The following is a 17321-nucleotide window of genomic DNA, read 5'->3' as shown; positions in this document are numbered from 1 at the left end:
AACTGGAGGACTAGAAGTCCTGTGTAAACTTGTAATACACATACCTGCCAACATTGTAAAAATAAAATCTGTACAGGGTGCGCGATCCGGGCGCGCTGGCACGCAGCCTCCCGTGAACGGCATGCTTGCCAACCTTTGGAACTAAGGTTGGTGTATAATGAGAGTGAAGCAAGAAGCGAAACAAAACTTTAGAAAAAAGAAGTTATACTTACCTGTTATTCAAGGTTGGGAAAAAATTTAAAAAAAAAAAAAAAAAATTTTATTAAATTTTTTTTTCTAATTTTTTTTTTTTTAAATTCAAAGTTTTTGGCAACTTTAGAGAACCACTGGACCTATTCTGAAATGCTAAGATCATTCACAGGTAATTTAAAAAAAAATTGAAAAAAAAATTACAAAAAAATTACAGTTTGTTATCCTTAATATGTAAACCATTAACTAGTGTTTACCTCTTCATGTATCACATATTATAGATGCATTGGTTTTGCATGCATTTATAATATGTGCTACATGAAGAGGTAAATATTGGTTAATGGTTTGCATATTAAAAATAACAAACTGTAATTTGTTTGTAATTTTTTCCAATTTTTTTTTTAATTAACTGTGAATGATCCTTATGATCCTAGCAGTGCATAATAGATACTGTGGTTCTCCAAAGTCGCTAAAACTTTGAAAAAAAAAAATCTTTAAAATTTTTTTTTTTTTTTTTTTTTTTTTGCATTTTCAAAAATCGGATTCGTTCCGATTTTTGAGGTCAAAGGTCACAAAAATCGGAACGAATCCGATTAAATCGGAACAGTTGGCAGGCATGAATACATTTTCTGCATCAGAAAAGCTACTAGAACTTCTCAGGACCCTTTTATAACATACATAAATTTGTCTCTAATAAATGCCCCTGACTAAAAAATTAGGTAAACCGGGTAAAAAATAAGCGCCCACCCAAAATGACTGGGCGCTTAATAGAATGAATACGGTACTTGTCATGCCATTGTATGCATCTGTCATGTCAATGGTAAAATACACTATGGGACCCACAGGAATGGTGCATCATTTGTCAGATGTATGTCAAACATAATGTGATGCGATCAAGCAAAATCAGTCGGAACTCAGATATATTGATTTTGAGATATAGCCAGACAGAGGAAATATTTCCTTTTGTTTCCCTTTGTTTTGGAAACTCTTTACTTGCTCATATCTTTGGAACTGGTTGTTCAATTTCAATGGGGTTTTCTGCAAAATGCAGCTCTGTAAATGCTTTTTACTATTCTATAACAAACTGTAAATTTAATATTTCCGAGTTCCGACTGATTTTGCTTGATTGCATCACATATATGCCATAAAGCACCCCTTTGTCAAAACTATGATAAACATTTGTGTACAATTGATGAACTATGACTGTGATAGATAATGACAGACACAGATGCACCCTTTGTTAATGGTGTGACTGACCAAAAAGGTTCCCTGTGCCAGTAATTGACATATTCATTATTCCATGACACACCATCACTGGCGGCCCCACAGTGCATCTTTTTTGACAGGTGCATAAAATTGACAGGTGCATAAAATGCAGAGTGAATAATACAAGTTCAAGATAATTGGCTAGTCATTGGAACATGTCCAGTTGATCTTTGGCATGAACATTTCATACTTTGGTAAAGTTATAGTAAATGCAGGGGTGTACGTGATTTGTCTGGATTTTACCAGATTTTCTGGATTTTTTGTGGCCAAAGTTTACACAATTTTATTGATTTCCAGCCCATTTTAGGGTATTTTTCATGCTGTTTTTCTGATTTTTTTACTATTTTCTGGATATTTCACAAGCTTTGAATCACATCCTTGTAAATGCTATGATGGTTCCAAAACTTCATGATTATAGCACCAATAAATATTAGATACAGTACACATAAAAATAAGAATTACCCTGATATACACTATTATATTTTTGCTCAAATAATATAAAGATAGAATGTACTGTACAATTAATTAGTAAAACAAGTGGCATTTTATAGTTATTGTAAAAATACATGTTACAGATAACTTGGTTATATATATATAGGTTAGTAGTTAGTAAAATATTTCAGGACTGCACTAATCACCAAAAGTATTTGGACACCTTGCATTACTAGGAAACCCACTGGATCTGTGACTATAACGCTTTCTAGCCATTTAGTGTAGGCATCATAGGAACAGCCAGCCCAATTTGAAGACCGCTAATTGCTACCCCTCCAACAAATTACATCACTATATGCCTTACCAGTTCCGAGAAATCGCACTCGTAACCTAGGACAGACGGACAACCAGGAAACTTATCCGGTGGAGGCATGAAAATATATCTATCAAGATGAACTTTTATAGTAAGACAATCACAGTGAAATATTAAAGTAAGCATAGGGAAAATGCGCTATTTTTGAGCGTAAAATGTGTGCGACAGTTTTTAATGCACGATTTTTTCCCAAAAAGTTCAAATATATGCAACATTAACAATTTTTTACTGCTTTTCTTCTATATTTACTTGCAAATTTTTGTGACGGCCTATTTTCTATACTTTTTCAACATCGATTGCGTTGCAGATCATTATGGATTCTTTGATTTAAGTGAAAACTTCAGGTTTTTGGAAAATGAGAACTTGGAAAAATGGTTATTTTGGGCAAATCTTAAAATTTGTGATTGTACCCAAAATGCGCAATTTCTGTATTTTTTTGTGCATTGCGCATTTTCCCTGTCCTTACTGATTAAAGTAATATGTTGAAATCTGGAATGATTTTGACACAACAAATTCAAGGTTTCCAAACACTTTTTGTGTATAATTAGTGTTAAATACGTTAATACAGTACTGAAAACTACAGAGTTTCTCCAACATGTTTGAATTATTCTTAAATCTATAGTTCACGGTTATTTATAAATTTCCACTTGTATTCTACCGAAAATAGACATAATGAGTTGAATAAAAAATCTAGTACTGAGTTTTCACTGGTGTAGTGTAGACCTTGTTTTCAAATCATGTTACCCTGTATAATAAAATATACTGCACCAAAAAAGTATCCTTACATTTGGAAAAATAATCACAATTCCAACACTGAACCATGTTGGAATAAATTTGTTTTTTTAATAGATGCACTGTCTAATCCTGCACATTATGACACCACATTGAATCCAATGTGATCTCAAGAGGTAATTGAACAGATGAAGGTCCAGTTTTAAAAGTGACAAACTGGCCTACACAAGGCGCAAAAAGATTCCAACAAGGCTAAGCGCAACAAAGAGACAACAGTTTCTTCAATGAAGTTTTATTTAAAGCAGTTTTTATTTCAGTTTTTACTTCTCTGTACTTTTCATAACTTTTTATTTTATTTGTCAGTTCTTTTTTTCAATTTTCTTTTGTTCCTTTTGTTTAAAATTAAAGGCACACATAAACTAGCCATTCACCACTCTCAAATGTCTAGTCCGTGGCTTTTTGAATAGGCCAGTGTGTCACTTTTAAAACCGGACCTTCGTCTAATCAAATGCTTGTAACTTTGCTTCTTGAAGTCACATTGGATTCAATGGGGTGTCATAATGTGCAGGATTAGATAATGCATCTATTAAAAAAATAAATTTATTCCAACATAGTTCAGTTTTGGAATTGTGATTATTTTTCCAAGTGTAAGGATACTTTTTTGGCGCAGTATCAGATGAAGTCCCCACCTTCCAATATATCAGCCTATAACTATGACGTACAACCTGTTACAACACATTACATCCCCAGCAGCACTGATGTGGATAGTCAGGTGCATGAACCTTGTGTTCAAATCCATAAACCCAGAAACGTGTGTTCACATTCTTCCATGTGTAGGCAACTTCAGATACAGGCACAGATCGCAACACTTGCCGCTGTGGTGAAAGAATAAAATAAAAGTTTACAAAATATGGTAAAACTAGCATTGAAACAAAAATATTTTTTTAAAGTCCACATCTATGTTGAAGTAATTATGGCTTCTAACCTGAAAATGTGACAATATTGCTACAGTTTGATACCTCGATAATGAAAAAATAATAACATGTTACTAATTTGACCTTTTAAAACATTTACCAGACTTCTACAGCCCATTGGGGTTCAATTATTTCAAATATGTGTTGCTATGGCCTTGTTTTGCAAATCTGATCTACTAAAAAGGTCAATAGCATTTCTCAACACCTACAATTATAATGTAGCATCTGTCAAAGGCATTAATTTTGCGCGTCCCAGGAGTGAACTCCCCGTCTAAAATGACGGGCAGATGGGTGGCTAGCCAAGACACAAGTTGCAACAAACGTTGTCTTTCAAGTTCTGGGCCTTTGTTTCCAAATTTAAGTGATTATTAGTTTTTAGTTCAGGACTTAGTTCTCCTTCTGTAGCGGAAGACATTGGAGGAAAATTAGCCGCTGCACCTGTTGCAGCGGAAAAAGGCCCGATTATCCTGGTCTATATTGAAGTCTCCTTGATCTACAGCTCTGTGTATGACAACCACATAGAACTCGACAAGATGCCCCTCCTACCTAAACCTGTCAGTCAATGCATGTCACATGACTAATGCTGGTTTCATACTTTTCAGCCGCTTTGTCAACGATTTTGCTTCAATGCACAGTTGCACCGGAAACACTAGCGGTGACCAGCGGCAAGCCGATATATCGATCACTCCACCGCTTTGCCCAAACCGGCAGATCACTAGGAGTTGAATTCAAGTCAACTCGAGAGCGGTGCCGCTCTGACGTATGAGAACAAGATACGATTTTTGGGGGTGCTGAGCGGCAACATTGGCTTTCATAGTCATGCCGCTGCCACTCAGAGGTGTGATGCTCCGCTTGCAGAAAAGAGGCATGATGAAGCGTCACACCGCTCAGTGGCAAGCGGCAGAAAGTATGAATCCAGCATAAGAATCATCTATAACTGACCAATGACAAGTTTTTGTTAATTTACAGGTGTTTAAATTATTGGCAAATCTGTGCTCCTTTTTATTTGTGAATGTTCTCAATTATCCAGGTATATTGATGAAGTAAACAAAACATTTGAAGTAATTCATCTGGGCTTACTATTTTTTGATGTCCTTAATCTCCCCACACAGGGTGTGTGAATTTCAAATGGGATTACCTGAATGGGTGCCTCCACTTGGAAATCTGCAACCCTTGTTGTATGAGAGATTAAGGTCATGTCTTCCATTGGGGGTGCATGGAGTTCAACTAGAATATCCCATTTTCACTATTGCTGAGTGACTTTGGCAATGAGTGGATCAGTTCTGGTCATAAATAATTAAACAAAATAAATGTGGTACCTGCATAAGTGTTCTCTCCTTAGGCCAGGCTTCAATGTGTGCATTGACTATCCGTATAGAATTATCATTAATTGGTTGAACTGGGTATTGAGTGATAGGCCAAACCTGTATACCATGTAGAACAAGAGAAAAAAAAAGAACATGAAAAATCAGAACATAAGATACAACTGTAGAGTTTTGGAAGTAAATCTAACACTGGAACTTACTTTTTGCAACTATTGTGATGTTGCAACTGGAACCATCAGACTTCATCAGGCAACTGACCCGCTGGGCTGGTCACAACTAAGATACAACTATGTTTCTTTAAGGTGCAGCTTGTATACCACGCACACACTCACCTTCTAGGCCAAACAGGGCTGATTTTACCATTGGACCAGATGAGCCTGGGCCCGGGCCCAAAAAATTGTATGTTCCTTTTTAGCCCAAAAGACACCATGTTTTGGGCCAAAATATGGTTAAATTGCAAAACTATATGTAGCCAAGATAGTAGGAAATTAATTTTTTTGAGTGCTTCGTGCACAAGTGACCTATAAAAATTTGAACAAAATATATTCATCTCCCTCCAAATTTGAATGCTTTCGGCACCACTGTCGATCGTATTGCCCTCTATATGTAAACCAAAACTTGATTAATACTTGGTGAGTTTGGGGGGTGAGGTTGGGGTCTCCAAATTTTGGCCTGGCTCTGGGCCTCCAAAAATGTAAATCCGGCCCTGAGGCCAAACAAAATGGTTGAAACTTGTTTGTTATATCTGTCCTTGTCTTGATCTATACTTGTCCTACCAACCTATACTATAATACTTACACAGTAACTCAGTTTTTAAATTCATAGTCACCATGTGAAATTTCTACCAGAACGCTGTCAACTATCACAGTATCGATGAAGCTGGTCCCTGTGTGTGTAGTCAAGCTTTCGTCAGATGTGTCTCTGACTTCAGTATTTCAGAGAAACATGATGAAAGCTTGTCCACTCACACAGGGACAACTTGCATTGTATAATGACGGCAACTTATTATGATCAAATTCCCGTTGAGAAAGCCTATTCTACTTATTCACTGTGTGGAAAGTGACATTCTTATGATGCTCCAAGATATAATTACTTTCAGCACAACAAGTTAACCGTTCTTGAGATTTAACATTATCTACTTTCTGGATCAACTCACGTATGGCAGTGTCTGTTCAAAGATGACCTGTCCGCTGACATCCTTAATCAGCTCAGCTGGCATATCAGTTTCTTCCAAGACGTAATCACTTAGATGATTGGTACTAAATCATAAATGAAAGAATAAAATTCTTGGATTCAATGGGATGAACAAGAGACAGACAATTAAACTATCAAACTAATTCATATCACATTATTTATTATGTTCCTGCTGAATTGTTCTACATTTCCTCAGAGAGGAAAAAAGTATTATTTACCGAGACAAATGCCCTATTCAATTCTGGGTAAATATAAGCTCTGTTTATTTTAGATTTTATTCATAAAAAAAAAGCGCAGTGATTTATAGTGCACTACGCACAGGCACAACGCCTAGATGTTGATCCACAAGCCTCAGCACACTTTACAGCTTGTTGCTGACCATTACGGCCCCACATCATTCCATAAACCATTTAACAACAAATCAGGGACTTTGCTGCTACAAGGGCCACACCCTAAATATTCCACAAATAACCTTCGCAACCAGGATCAGCTCCCCGAGTTTCGTACGGGTTACAACAAGACAATACCAGTAAGTTCCTTGTCCAGGGAATTTCAAGCTAGCTCAATTTTTCCATGAGAGCGTACTAGGCACCGCCAGGGTTCGAACCCGCAACCTCTCGCACCATAGTCGAAGGACTTATCGAATGAGCTAACTTGACAGCTTGCTCATACCTTCAAAGCTTGAGACCTGGCTTGAGCGTTACAAAGGTATGCACCTTTTATCGCACGTTAATTGGTACAGCGCATTATATGTGCAGAAAGCAATCAAGCATGCAGCACATGGTTTACCATTTAATTCAATTCAAAGTAGTTTATTCACATATGCTTTTCCATCTTACATAGCAACAACAATAATAGAAAATGAATAATAAATAATACAGTATGATAAATTCAAACACGATACACTTTGTAAGATTGCATTTTAAGTAATACACAGCAGGTGGATCATGTATGGCATCAATGGGCTATTCCAGTTGAAATTCATACACCCCATGGAAGACATGACCGCCTGTAAATCTACACAGGGTTGCAGCTTTCCAAATAGAGTCACCAATTCAAGTAACCCCATTTGAAATTCCCACCCTCTGTGTGGAAGATTAAGGTCATGTCTTCCATAGGGTGTATGTATTTCAAATGGAAGAGCATTAAATGAAAATCTGATGATTTTACTTACAACTTGACAAGCAGTTTGAGGAAATGTCGAAGCTTGCCAGTACCATCACATATGTGACATGTGACCTGTCCGGTTGCATCACATCTCGAGCACCTGCAACAAATAATCAGAAGATCAGGAAAGAAAAAAAAAGCAAGGTACACCAACTTGATATTAGGAAATAAGTAAAATACAGACTAGACAGTACATGTATGCAGGGGACAAAACCAGTAAATGTAGGCATTAGAAGTAGGTCAAGTTTGTTAGCCAAAAATAACCGGTTCCAAGGCCCACAGAAGTGCTGAACCTGCAAAAACAACATGGATCAATGGGAATACATAAGTGCACTAGAACAAGTGATGAAAATCACTGTGCACATTAACAGACACGATAAACCAAACAACCAATATAGGCACAAAAACAGACAAAGTTCGATGGCCAAATGTTGCCAATTCCAGAGCCCACAGAAGTGTCAGAAAAACAGTACAAAAGTACACTGGAAGTAATGAAAATCACTGTGCACATAGCAGACAAACAAAACCAAACAGTGACTATGAGCTTGCCTGGGGAACTTTATTTGCAAAATATTTTACAGAACTAGGAGTACTAAGGGTCATTGTTTCAATGGTCCATTTAATCTACAATTAGATTTATTGTCTGAAGAAATCGGATGACTTTGCAATTGAAGATATAAAGCTGGAATCAAATTCATTTTCCAAACGATTCAATATGGTATATCAAATCAGGAACCAAATGCGGCTGGGAACTAAGCATTCTGGTATTTCATGTCAAGGACGTTCCTGATAAAAAACAACACAGTACACTAACACACGACACATGATGCCACCTACTTAATTTTCCCCTTTCCGTGGCAGCGGGAGCAACTACGACTCCTTGAGTGTCCATGGCTATCTGTATGCCTTGTACGTCCACTTCCATGGCAACGGCCACAACGCACCTGTTTAGACATTACAAGAAAAAAACGTTAAAAAATGATAGGAATGACACCTACTTTACTTTGCCCTTTCCGCGGCAGCGGGTGCAACGTTGACTTGTGGAGTGTCCTTGGCCATCTGTACTACTTGTATGCCCACTTCCCCAGCAACGTCCACAACGCACCTGTTTAGATATTACAAAAATAAAGCATTAATAAAAAAGTAGAAATTTATCTAAAGCCTGAAATGTAAGCTTAAACATGCAATAAATTGGCCTGATCCTTATCCTGAATTTCACACAAATATACATGACATTGGTCTGAAAAGCAGAAATATTTAAATTAGATACTAGCCTGAAATGACATTCCAGCCTGCACTCCTTTAAATATCATGAACCTTTAGCATGAATTTTAGCATTAAATTTAGTTTTAATCCTATACCATAAAACTTTGTCTACATTCATATAGAGTGCTTCTGATGAAAGCTAAATTAATACAGGCAGTAGGCACCATTATGGAGTTTGAGCAAATAAGTTACAGATCAAGCATATACAAACAAGTATTATCGTAAGAATTATTGAATTGGCATATATTTACGCTTGTTTTGTATTAAGTTAGCTTTCATCAAAAACACTGTATAATGCTTGTTAACGAGGTTTTACGGTAATTTCAGAGCCTGAATTTCAAGAAAATAAGACTGATCTTAGCCTGAGATTCAGACAAATATGCTTGATCCTTAGCCATACAAATGAATGAAATATTTCAAGTAGATTAGCATGAATTACAACTTATCAGCTGAATTTTCATCTGCAACCAAGCTTAAACCAAGCAATTGTACATAGAATCCATCTTGGATATTCGAGTATGGCAAAGGAAAACAATTGATTATTCCTCATAAGCAGATTTGAAATTCACCTTCCCCACAGACTACTATAGACCATGTATCAACAGTCAAAGTCCCAGTGTATTGTATGCTGTGAATTCTCGCATATTCATGAGGGCAGATTGTTCGACTGTGCTGTACATGTCTAGCAACCACGCCATCATTGCGTGCCTTAGTGTATATGTGGTAGATAGATAGGTAGAATTCGTGTTTTCGTGATAGACCGTCAAAACACACGGTAAGTGTGTAGCAGTTTTGCCTGTCGCATTTCATGCAACAATCGGTCCTCATTATCGGGTGATGCTGAAACTTTGACTGCTTGTCCCTACACATCCAAAATGGCTGCCATGGGCTTGTAGCAAGTCTTATTATTGCGTTGTGTGGATTTCGCAAAAATCCTACTTGCAACATTAAAATTTTGTAACTAAACTTCCTCTGATAGATCTATATGCAAATAAACAAGAAACTCTTATAAAAAAACAAACAACAGCTCCATACCTTGCCCTTACCCTTACACTTTCCACACGTTAGTTTGCCAGAACCGTTGCATTTGAAACAATTCTGCAGGGAAAATAGAAAAAGAACATTTATTAGAATTGATTGAATGAGGGATTTCAAATGAGTACAAATGAAGTCATTTCTAGCAGGGGGTGGTGGTGGGTGGAGGGGAGGGATGACAATTTCGGGGGCATAGAGGAAAAAAATCCCACCACTGGACTGGCTATGCTACTGTTTCTACCTAGATTTCAGTCGACCAACTTGATGGCAACAAGTCAACATCAACCAGACATGAAGGCCAGCCTGACTTCCATTTTGCTTTCAATCATAAATTTCCCATAGAGCTCCACGTTTAAATGACCAAAATAGTATTATTTCTTTCATGTTACCCATCCAGTGCAAAAATTGGCCTGGAAAAGGGATCATACCAAAAGGCTAAAATTGCAGCACATTCCAGTAAGGGCATTTTTACTTTGTACCCCTAGGCCAATATGCTTTGGATAAAAAAGGGCCTACCGTTCATTTCCCATCTGATTCATCTCTTCAACATACTCACCTTGACTACTGATGTATGAGGCACTTCAAGTTCCTTCTGATGGTCAGAAAACAACTTTGTTGGCTGACAATTAATCTCCCATGGTAGTGGTGCCCTGCCGTAATGTGGTCCGTCTACAGGTCCACTACGATAGATTGAATATGCCCACTTTGTATGCCGTGCTTCAGTAAATGACTCAAGTTGATACTGTAGTGTTTAACAACAACAAATTAGTAAATGTTGTCAGTTATCCAGTAGTTGAAATCAGGTAAAGTTTGGAAACATGTTCTTAACAAAGGAACTTACTTTTTGTAGATATGCTGCATGGTGTCTGGAAACTCCAGTCTACAGGGAACTGGTCTGTTGAACTGGTCACATGACAGATGGCTAGGCATTGTCTTCAGATATCACACCACCAAATAAATCCCCATAGAGATATGTACTAAATTTGCCTCAAGAAAACATCATTTTTTCTTCGCAATCTGAGCGACTCAGTTCTTAGCGACAGCTATATGATGGTTGAAATAGCCCTAGCCTGATCCCTCTGACTGGGAAAAAATATAGGTTGTTCCTTGGACAGGTGGCCGAGGACTTGCATGCGACATTGAACATATGGGGGGGTGTCCGTGTAATAGGCTGCAGGGTATCACCCCTTCTTTTTTTTTGTTGCTTTTTTCATAACAAATTATCATTATCCAAATACGAAAATGCAATTTCTATTTTTTTGCTGAATTTCTGGAAGATTTACATATCCCTGGGTGTTCACTGTACTTACATGAAGTCCACTGGAGTGTTCAACAGTGTTAATATTCATCTGTCTGGCTGGTTTGCTGCCATAGCAACACTCTTGATCAACAAATGTCAAAAGGGCATCCCTAACAACCTTCTCAGTCAGAAAATCAGGTCTGTCAGAAAATATGATGAAGTAATATTTTAGAAGAATAATTAAACCATTATCAAAGTGCTTTAAATAACAGCTATTAGGAAATGTCACACTAACAATAATGGTGCCGGATGACTATTCCCTAAACTAATTTTTTTTCTAGAAAAAGAAATTGACACTTACGCTGAGAACGACTCTGTGGGCCTACTGTCCTCTGATGGGGGCTCATATGCAGGAGGCGGAATATCAAAAACTGCAAAACAAAGTGACACCATCTCATTCATAAGGTTATTACCATAAAAAGTTTATTTCACAAATATTTGGCTATACCAGTTGAAATCCATACACCTGTAAGAAATACATGACCTTAATTAATCTCCCACACATGGAGATTTCAAACGTCGCCCATTCAGGTATAATTTGAATTTAACTAATCTGACAGTTTGAAATGTATTGGCCGACATTCTTCCTCAGAGTGTGGAACTTTGACCCAACATCTTTATTATTTAATCTTTCTTTATTCTGGATAGCTCTTTCAATACATATGTACTGGTCTCCCAAGAGGTTCCTGACAAACTTCCGCCTGCAGAGGGTGTAGTACTTATCGTGATGATAGGGTCGAAGGTTGTCAGGAAAGATGTTGGGTCAAAGATCAACATTCTGAGGAAGATCAGTTTGGCATTTGACAGGCATTTGACAGGCTTTTGGTTCTATCAAACCCATTTGATAGAGTTTTCAATATCTAAAATTTCTGCTTGGTACCAGTGTCCTTTAAAAGTCATGTGGATCACTTTCCTTTTTTCAGTTTGTAAAAGCTTACCTGTATCATAGGCCACAGTACTATGTCTTTCATATCCTGGGATTGGTTCAAAATTTTCCGTAGGACTTGACGGTCCGTCATCTTGCCCCTCCGGATCATTTTCATCTACTAATGCATCTGGTGTATCATCCCACTGGTTTCCAGAAGCAGATTGTCTTTGCCATACTGTTGGGGGAGAGAATAATAATATTGAGAACGCAATGTAAATTGTTGGCATCGGTGCATTGTTTTGTGTTCTCGCATTCTGGACACATATTTCCCCAGCCACAGGCCTTTATTTAGGTACATATTCTTGGGAGCGGAAGACACCAAATTGGTGTTTTATGACCTTTGACATTCTTTTGTGGAGATGACATGGACTTTCAATTCGCGCCGAGTGTCCTTGACAGACTTGACTATGCTTCAGTGGTCATGAAAGAATTCAAAAGATAACCTCTGTCCCAATAATCCCAAGCTATTGCCTGAAACGGCTCCTCCAAGGATGTATCATATGAAACTCAATCTTCAAATGATAGTCATAATAACGACCAATAGATAGATGACTATCATTGATGTATATATCCTGTTTGTGTGACAATGTTGGGTATAAGCCAGGGACTTTTGGATAATTTTGTGCCCTGGTACCCGACACATTTTTCGTGCGGGTAATCGCCAATCGGGTACCCGAAATTGCAAAAGGGTTTTTTCGGTTTCGGAGTGTCTCTGGACCTAGAGCTAAATGCTAAATCATTCAAGGTTGACTTACAAAAAAAATAAATTAATTAAATTTAGTCGAACATGAATGATCCTAACATTTACCTCTAGGTCTAGGGACACTCTTAAACAGAAAAAAAAAAAAAAAAACTATAAAATTTTTTTTTTGGAATTTCAGGTACCGGACAGGGAATTTTCTCTGCCCAGGTAATGCAATCTCGGGCAGGTACCCGCAAGCCCGCCCGAAAATCCCTGCCTTAGTTGGGTATAATATGGACATGGTGGTGGAGAATGAAGTCGATTGCTACTGATTCACCCATATGCGTGTAAATCTTACATACCTTCTTGGTCAGCTTGAGGAGCAGTCGGTTGAGAAACAAATTGCACCTGTACACCTTCTGCAGCTACTCTTCCACTATCGTATCCTGGTTGATTGAATCCTGGGTAGGCTGGACATGGTGGCGGAGCTAAATCGGGCTGATTCTGAGGGACTGGTACTGATGAACTTGTTGGCTCTCCACCTGGGTATGCTTGTTGGCCAACAGTTGGGTAATCTATTCAGCAAAAGAATGATTCAAGAAAAGGCAAGGCAGTGTCAAATAAAGGAAGATTTATCTATATATGATATTATTGTCCTGAATTATTTTATTATGGGGGTGTGCCATCAGAGCTCCAAACCCCTTAGCCACAAAGCAGCCTAGATGAGCCCGCATCTGTTTGCAGAAGGAATGGCTTATCATCGTGACAAATTATATGTAATTTCCTGTGAGACCTAGGAATGATTTAACATTCTTTTCATGTATATTTGCACTTAATAATAACAATGCTTTTTGGAACATTTTGGGGGTGGGCGTTTAATACATGTAGAGTGGGCGCTTATTAGGAACAATACTGTAACTACTGTTGTGAATTTGCTCACAGATAGCTTCACATTCTCGGCTAGAGACCATTGCATTCAAAATCTAGTCGGATTTGCTGAAGCATGACACCGTGTAAATTAGCAATTGAAGTTCAGAAGTAAACACAGCCGATCACAACAGGCGATTGCATCAAAAATGTTGCTAAAATTACACTTCAGCCAAATTTTAGACAGTCCAGATTTGGTAAATCTTGCTCAAATAAAATAACTTTTCAAATTTCAACATTAACAGAATAGATAACCTCTGGTGCAAAGAATTGCACCGCTGTATGACAAATAACCTATAGCAAAGTACTCTAGCATCCAGCGTTCAAATTAAGAAAAAAAAAGTGGTTGTCCACCGGACAACCAGGTAACAGTTTTTGGTTGTCCGCCAAATATTTCAGTTGTCCGTGATTTTTCAAACAAATTACGCTACAAAGTCAGACATTTCTTTCGATCTGGTCCTGAAATCATCACTCGTCATGTTTTTGTTTTCGCAAAATTAACGCATAGTAAATGCTAAAAATGTGCTAATTATAGCGGATGCAAAAACAAAAAACATTTGAATGGTTTGATTTTGTTTTTAAAACTTGGTTTTATTCATCGTAAAATTAATATAATTATGGAATCGTATATTATTTTTAAGAAAATTTACTTGAAATGTAAATAAAAAAATAATATTTTCAGCTTGTGATAATAATACAACATCAACCGCACGCGCACGCCAGGACAGTACATCATTAAAATTACAGAGTTCCATGACTTCCACATATCGCTATTTACAAAAGAACTTGAAACTTTGTATTCTGTCATTTTTGTGAATGCGACTGCTGAAGGAAATTTCCACTCCACATGTTCTGGTTAGCCTCTTCCCAATGACGCAGTTAATCTGTCCTGTACCAGAATACGACAAGGTGCATGTATGCATACACACTACTGACACTAGGTATGCGATAAATTTGTGTGGCGACCAATTTTGTTTACATCAAGAGTTGTGGAATCATCAGCTGGGTTTTCCCCATCATGTCGCAATGCATACGAAACTATAAGTTTTCGGGGCTGTGATTGCTTGCATAAAACAACAATATAAATGAGAAATTGATCATCATATAGCCACCATCTTTTGTCACCTGTGTAAAGATTATGTAATGTATATTAAAATATAGAAATTGTGTGTAGACTTTTGGTTGTCAACCGGACAACCGGCGACCTCATTTAAGTTGTCCGACGCTTGTTTTGGTTAATTTGGACAACCGGATAACCACTATTTCGAACGCTGCTAGCATCGAATGCGTAATTATTGTGTGCAAATATGAAGCTAGACTAGAGTTCTCGAGTAAGTAAAAGATTGCCAAAATGGATCAGAAAATTGTTGAAATGTTTAACAAATTGTTAGTGCTCCAAAAACATGTAGCTCATTCTAGGACAAATAAATTTTATACATCCAGTCATCCAGATTTATATGTACCAGTCCCGGTACATTTACAAACATGGCAAATCAGGTTGGTTTCTAGCCGTTTCCAAGAAAAAACATCAGAGCTAACTCAGCTAACAGCATTGGCTGTTGACGAGGAATTTCCTTGAAAGCGCTCCCAGTTTTAAAGCAAAATAAAAAAGTACTGACCATACTGTAAAAAAAGTCTGAACTTGAACTTTAATTTAAAATTAATTTCACAGTCATCATGTCATGACAAATGTAAATACACTTCAGAAGGATATTTAAATTTTCATAGACCTAAGTATTAAGGAGATTGTGCTACGTGCATGACGTGTGATGTAATTTCATGATTTTAGTTCCTTTTACATTGTCAAGCTTTACAATCACTGCAATGTGAGTCTGAGTCATCATCATGCATGCACTCAATATGCAGCCATTCTTTCGACTGAACGAGATGTCTAAATACTTGCCTGTATTAATATTCATTTGGTTGAGTTAGAATGCTAACAAGGCACTGGCACTGCCGGACGGTCTTGACTATCAATCAGGAGATTATTCGGTGCAAATATTCTCTTTCACTAGGTAAGCTTAAAATTTATATCGACACACAAAAACAACACAACCTTCCCGGATATATCGACAGACACGAATGAAAAATACTACATCGTTGAGTGATAGCGATAGGTTTTTAACCAATAGGTAGAGCGCTTTTTGTTGCATTGGGAAAAGCATGTTTTCTGATTGGTCAAATACTAAACGCTTGTCGCTCAGCGATGGAGTATAAACTTATTTTACTTTTGTACTTTTATACGTTTGTTGTTAGCGTCACTTCTTTTCTCCACTACTCAAAGCCACAAATCATTGAACAGGAAAAGCTAAAAGTAGGTATATCACCCCAAAAATAAGCGCAGCAGAAACATGTTATTTGACGCTTTTAATTGAATCATCGTTATGAATGCTTCAAAAAACAAAAAACAGAATTGAAATCGGATAATGCAAAGTGATGTAACGTCAACTTGAAGATACCCGGAAATCGGGTGAAAACCTGCCACAAATTGCTATAAATGGCAAAATGGTAATTTTTGGGATTTGTAATGCTTATTCGGACACTTACTTGAACAGGTAGCATTGATTTAAGTATCACAGATTAATTGCATATCTTTCCGGACTTCGTTAAAGAAAACAAGATTAAAAAATCTCTCCTCGAATAAATGTAATAAATCCACCAAATATACAATTTTAGCCATTTTGACCAATCTGCAGACAAATAAAAGCTTAAAATATGACTAAGTCCAGCTAATTAATATGCAAAAATAATGCCAACAGAGAACCGTACATGATATGAGGATGCGGTTTTTTTGCACACATAAGTACCCAAAGTTCTTTCATTTGGTAACAAAAAATACACAAAAAGTCATTAATTATGCAAATTAGCTAATTACATCTAATTATATATTTATGCCATTCTTATGTTAATTAGGCATATGTAATTTTTACTTTTTTCAATGTTTTATTTATGTTTTATTCATACAGCATGATTTTGTCAAATATGAACCTGCTGTGATGTTGAATAAAGAAACTGCAGTTAATTGCCTAAGTGCATCGAGTTTTCAATTGGTAAAGGGAAGTGTTTCACTCATTGTCCAAGGAAAAAAAATACATGATAACAAACACTGGTATTTCAGACCGGTGGTACTAGGTCCTCTATTTCGAGAGACCTATATTTATTGATTTATGGACGATCTAAAAAATTAATAAAACAGGTCTTAACTCTTAAACTAGGCAGTGTTTAATTTCGGCGGAGTTGATAGTGATTTAGGAAATGTTTCACCTACCATATATTAAAAAGACAAATTATTGTGATCAATGAAACATAACGAGGAAATCGTTTTTTGACATGTATGTTTTCAAAAATTGGCCAACTTTGATCCGCGCGCTTTTTGATTCACTGTTATGTATGCGTGCACAGTATGACAGAATTATTGTGCAGCCACTGTGACATACCTACTAAAAGCCCATTCATAAAACGATGGGGGACTTGGGGGTCAGGGGCAGGCCCGTACGCAGGGTGGGGTGCGGGGGGTGCGGGGGGTGCGAC

At 37.2% G+C, this 17321-nt stretch overlaps 1 protein-coding gene across 2 annotated transcripts; it reads right to left on the bottom strand.

Moving 5' to 3' along the window:
• Nucleotides 1-814: 814 nt before the first annotated feature.
• Nucleotides 815-16069, bottom strand: LOC140142816 (protein SSUH2 homolog). 2 transcript variants are annotated; one of them, XM_072164826.1, is made up of 12 exons: nt 15694-16069; nt 13226-13438; nt 12192-12356; nt 11555-11624; nt 11264-11393; nt 10510-10695; nt 9954-10016; nt 8651-8757; nt 7660-7752; nt 6448-6550; nt 5286-5390; nt 815-3867 (listed from the first exon to the last, which is right to left on the bottom strand). In XM_072164826.1, the coding sequence occupies exons 1-12, from the start codon at nt 15707-15709 to the stop codon at nt 3721-3723; spliced, it is 1398 nt and encodes a 465-aa protein (XP_072020927.1). In that variant the 5' UTR covers nt 15710-16069; the 3' UTR covers nt 815-3720. The 2 variants fall into 2 exon arrangements, with proteins under 2 accessions (XP_072020927.1, XP_072020928.1); XM_072164827.1 differs by lacking the exon at nt 8651-8757 and adding an exon at nt 8490-8596.
• Nucleotides 16070-17321: the final 1252 nt, after the last annotated feature.

The sequence above is a fragment of the Amphiura filiformis genome, chromosome 20, assembly GCF_039555335.1.
Source record: "Amphiura filiformis chromosome 20, Afil_fr2py, whole genome shotgun sequence".
NCBI lineage: Eukaryota > Metazoa > Echinodermata > Ophiuroidea > Amphilepidida > Amphiuridae > Amphiura > Amphiura filiformis.
This window is presented reverse-complemented; position numbering and strand designations above follow the sequence as displayed.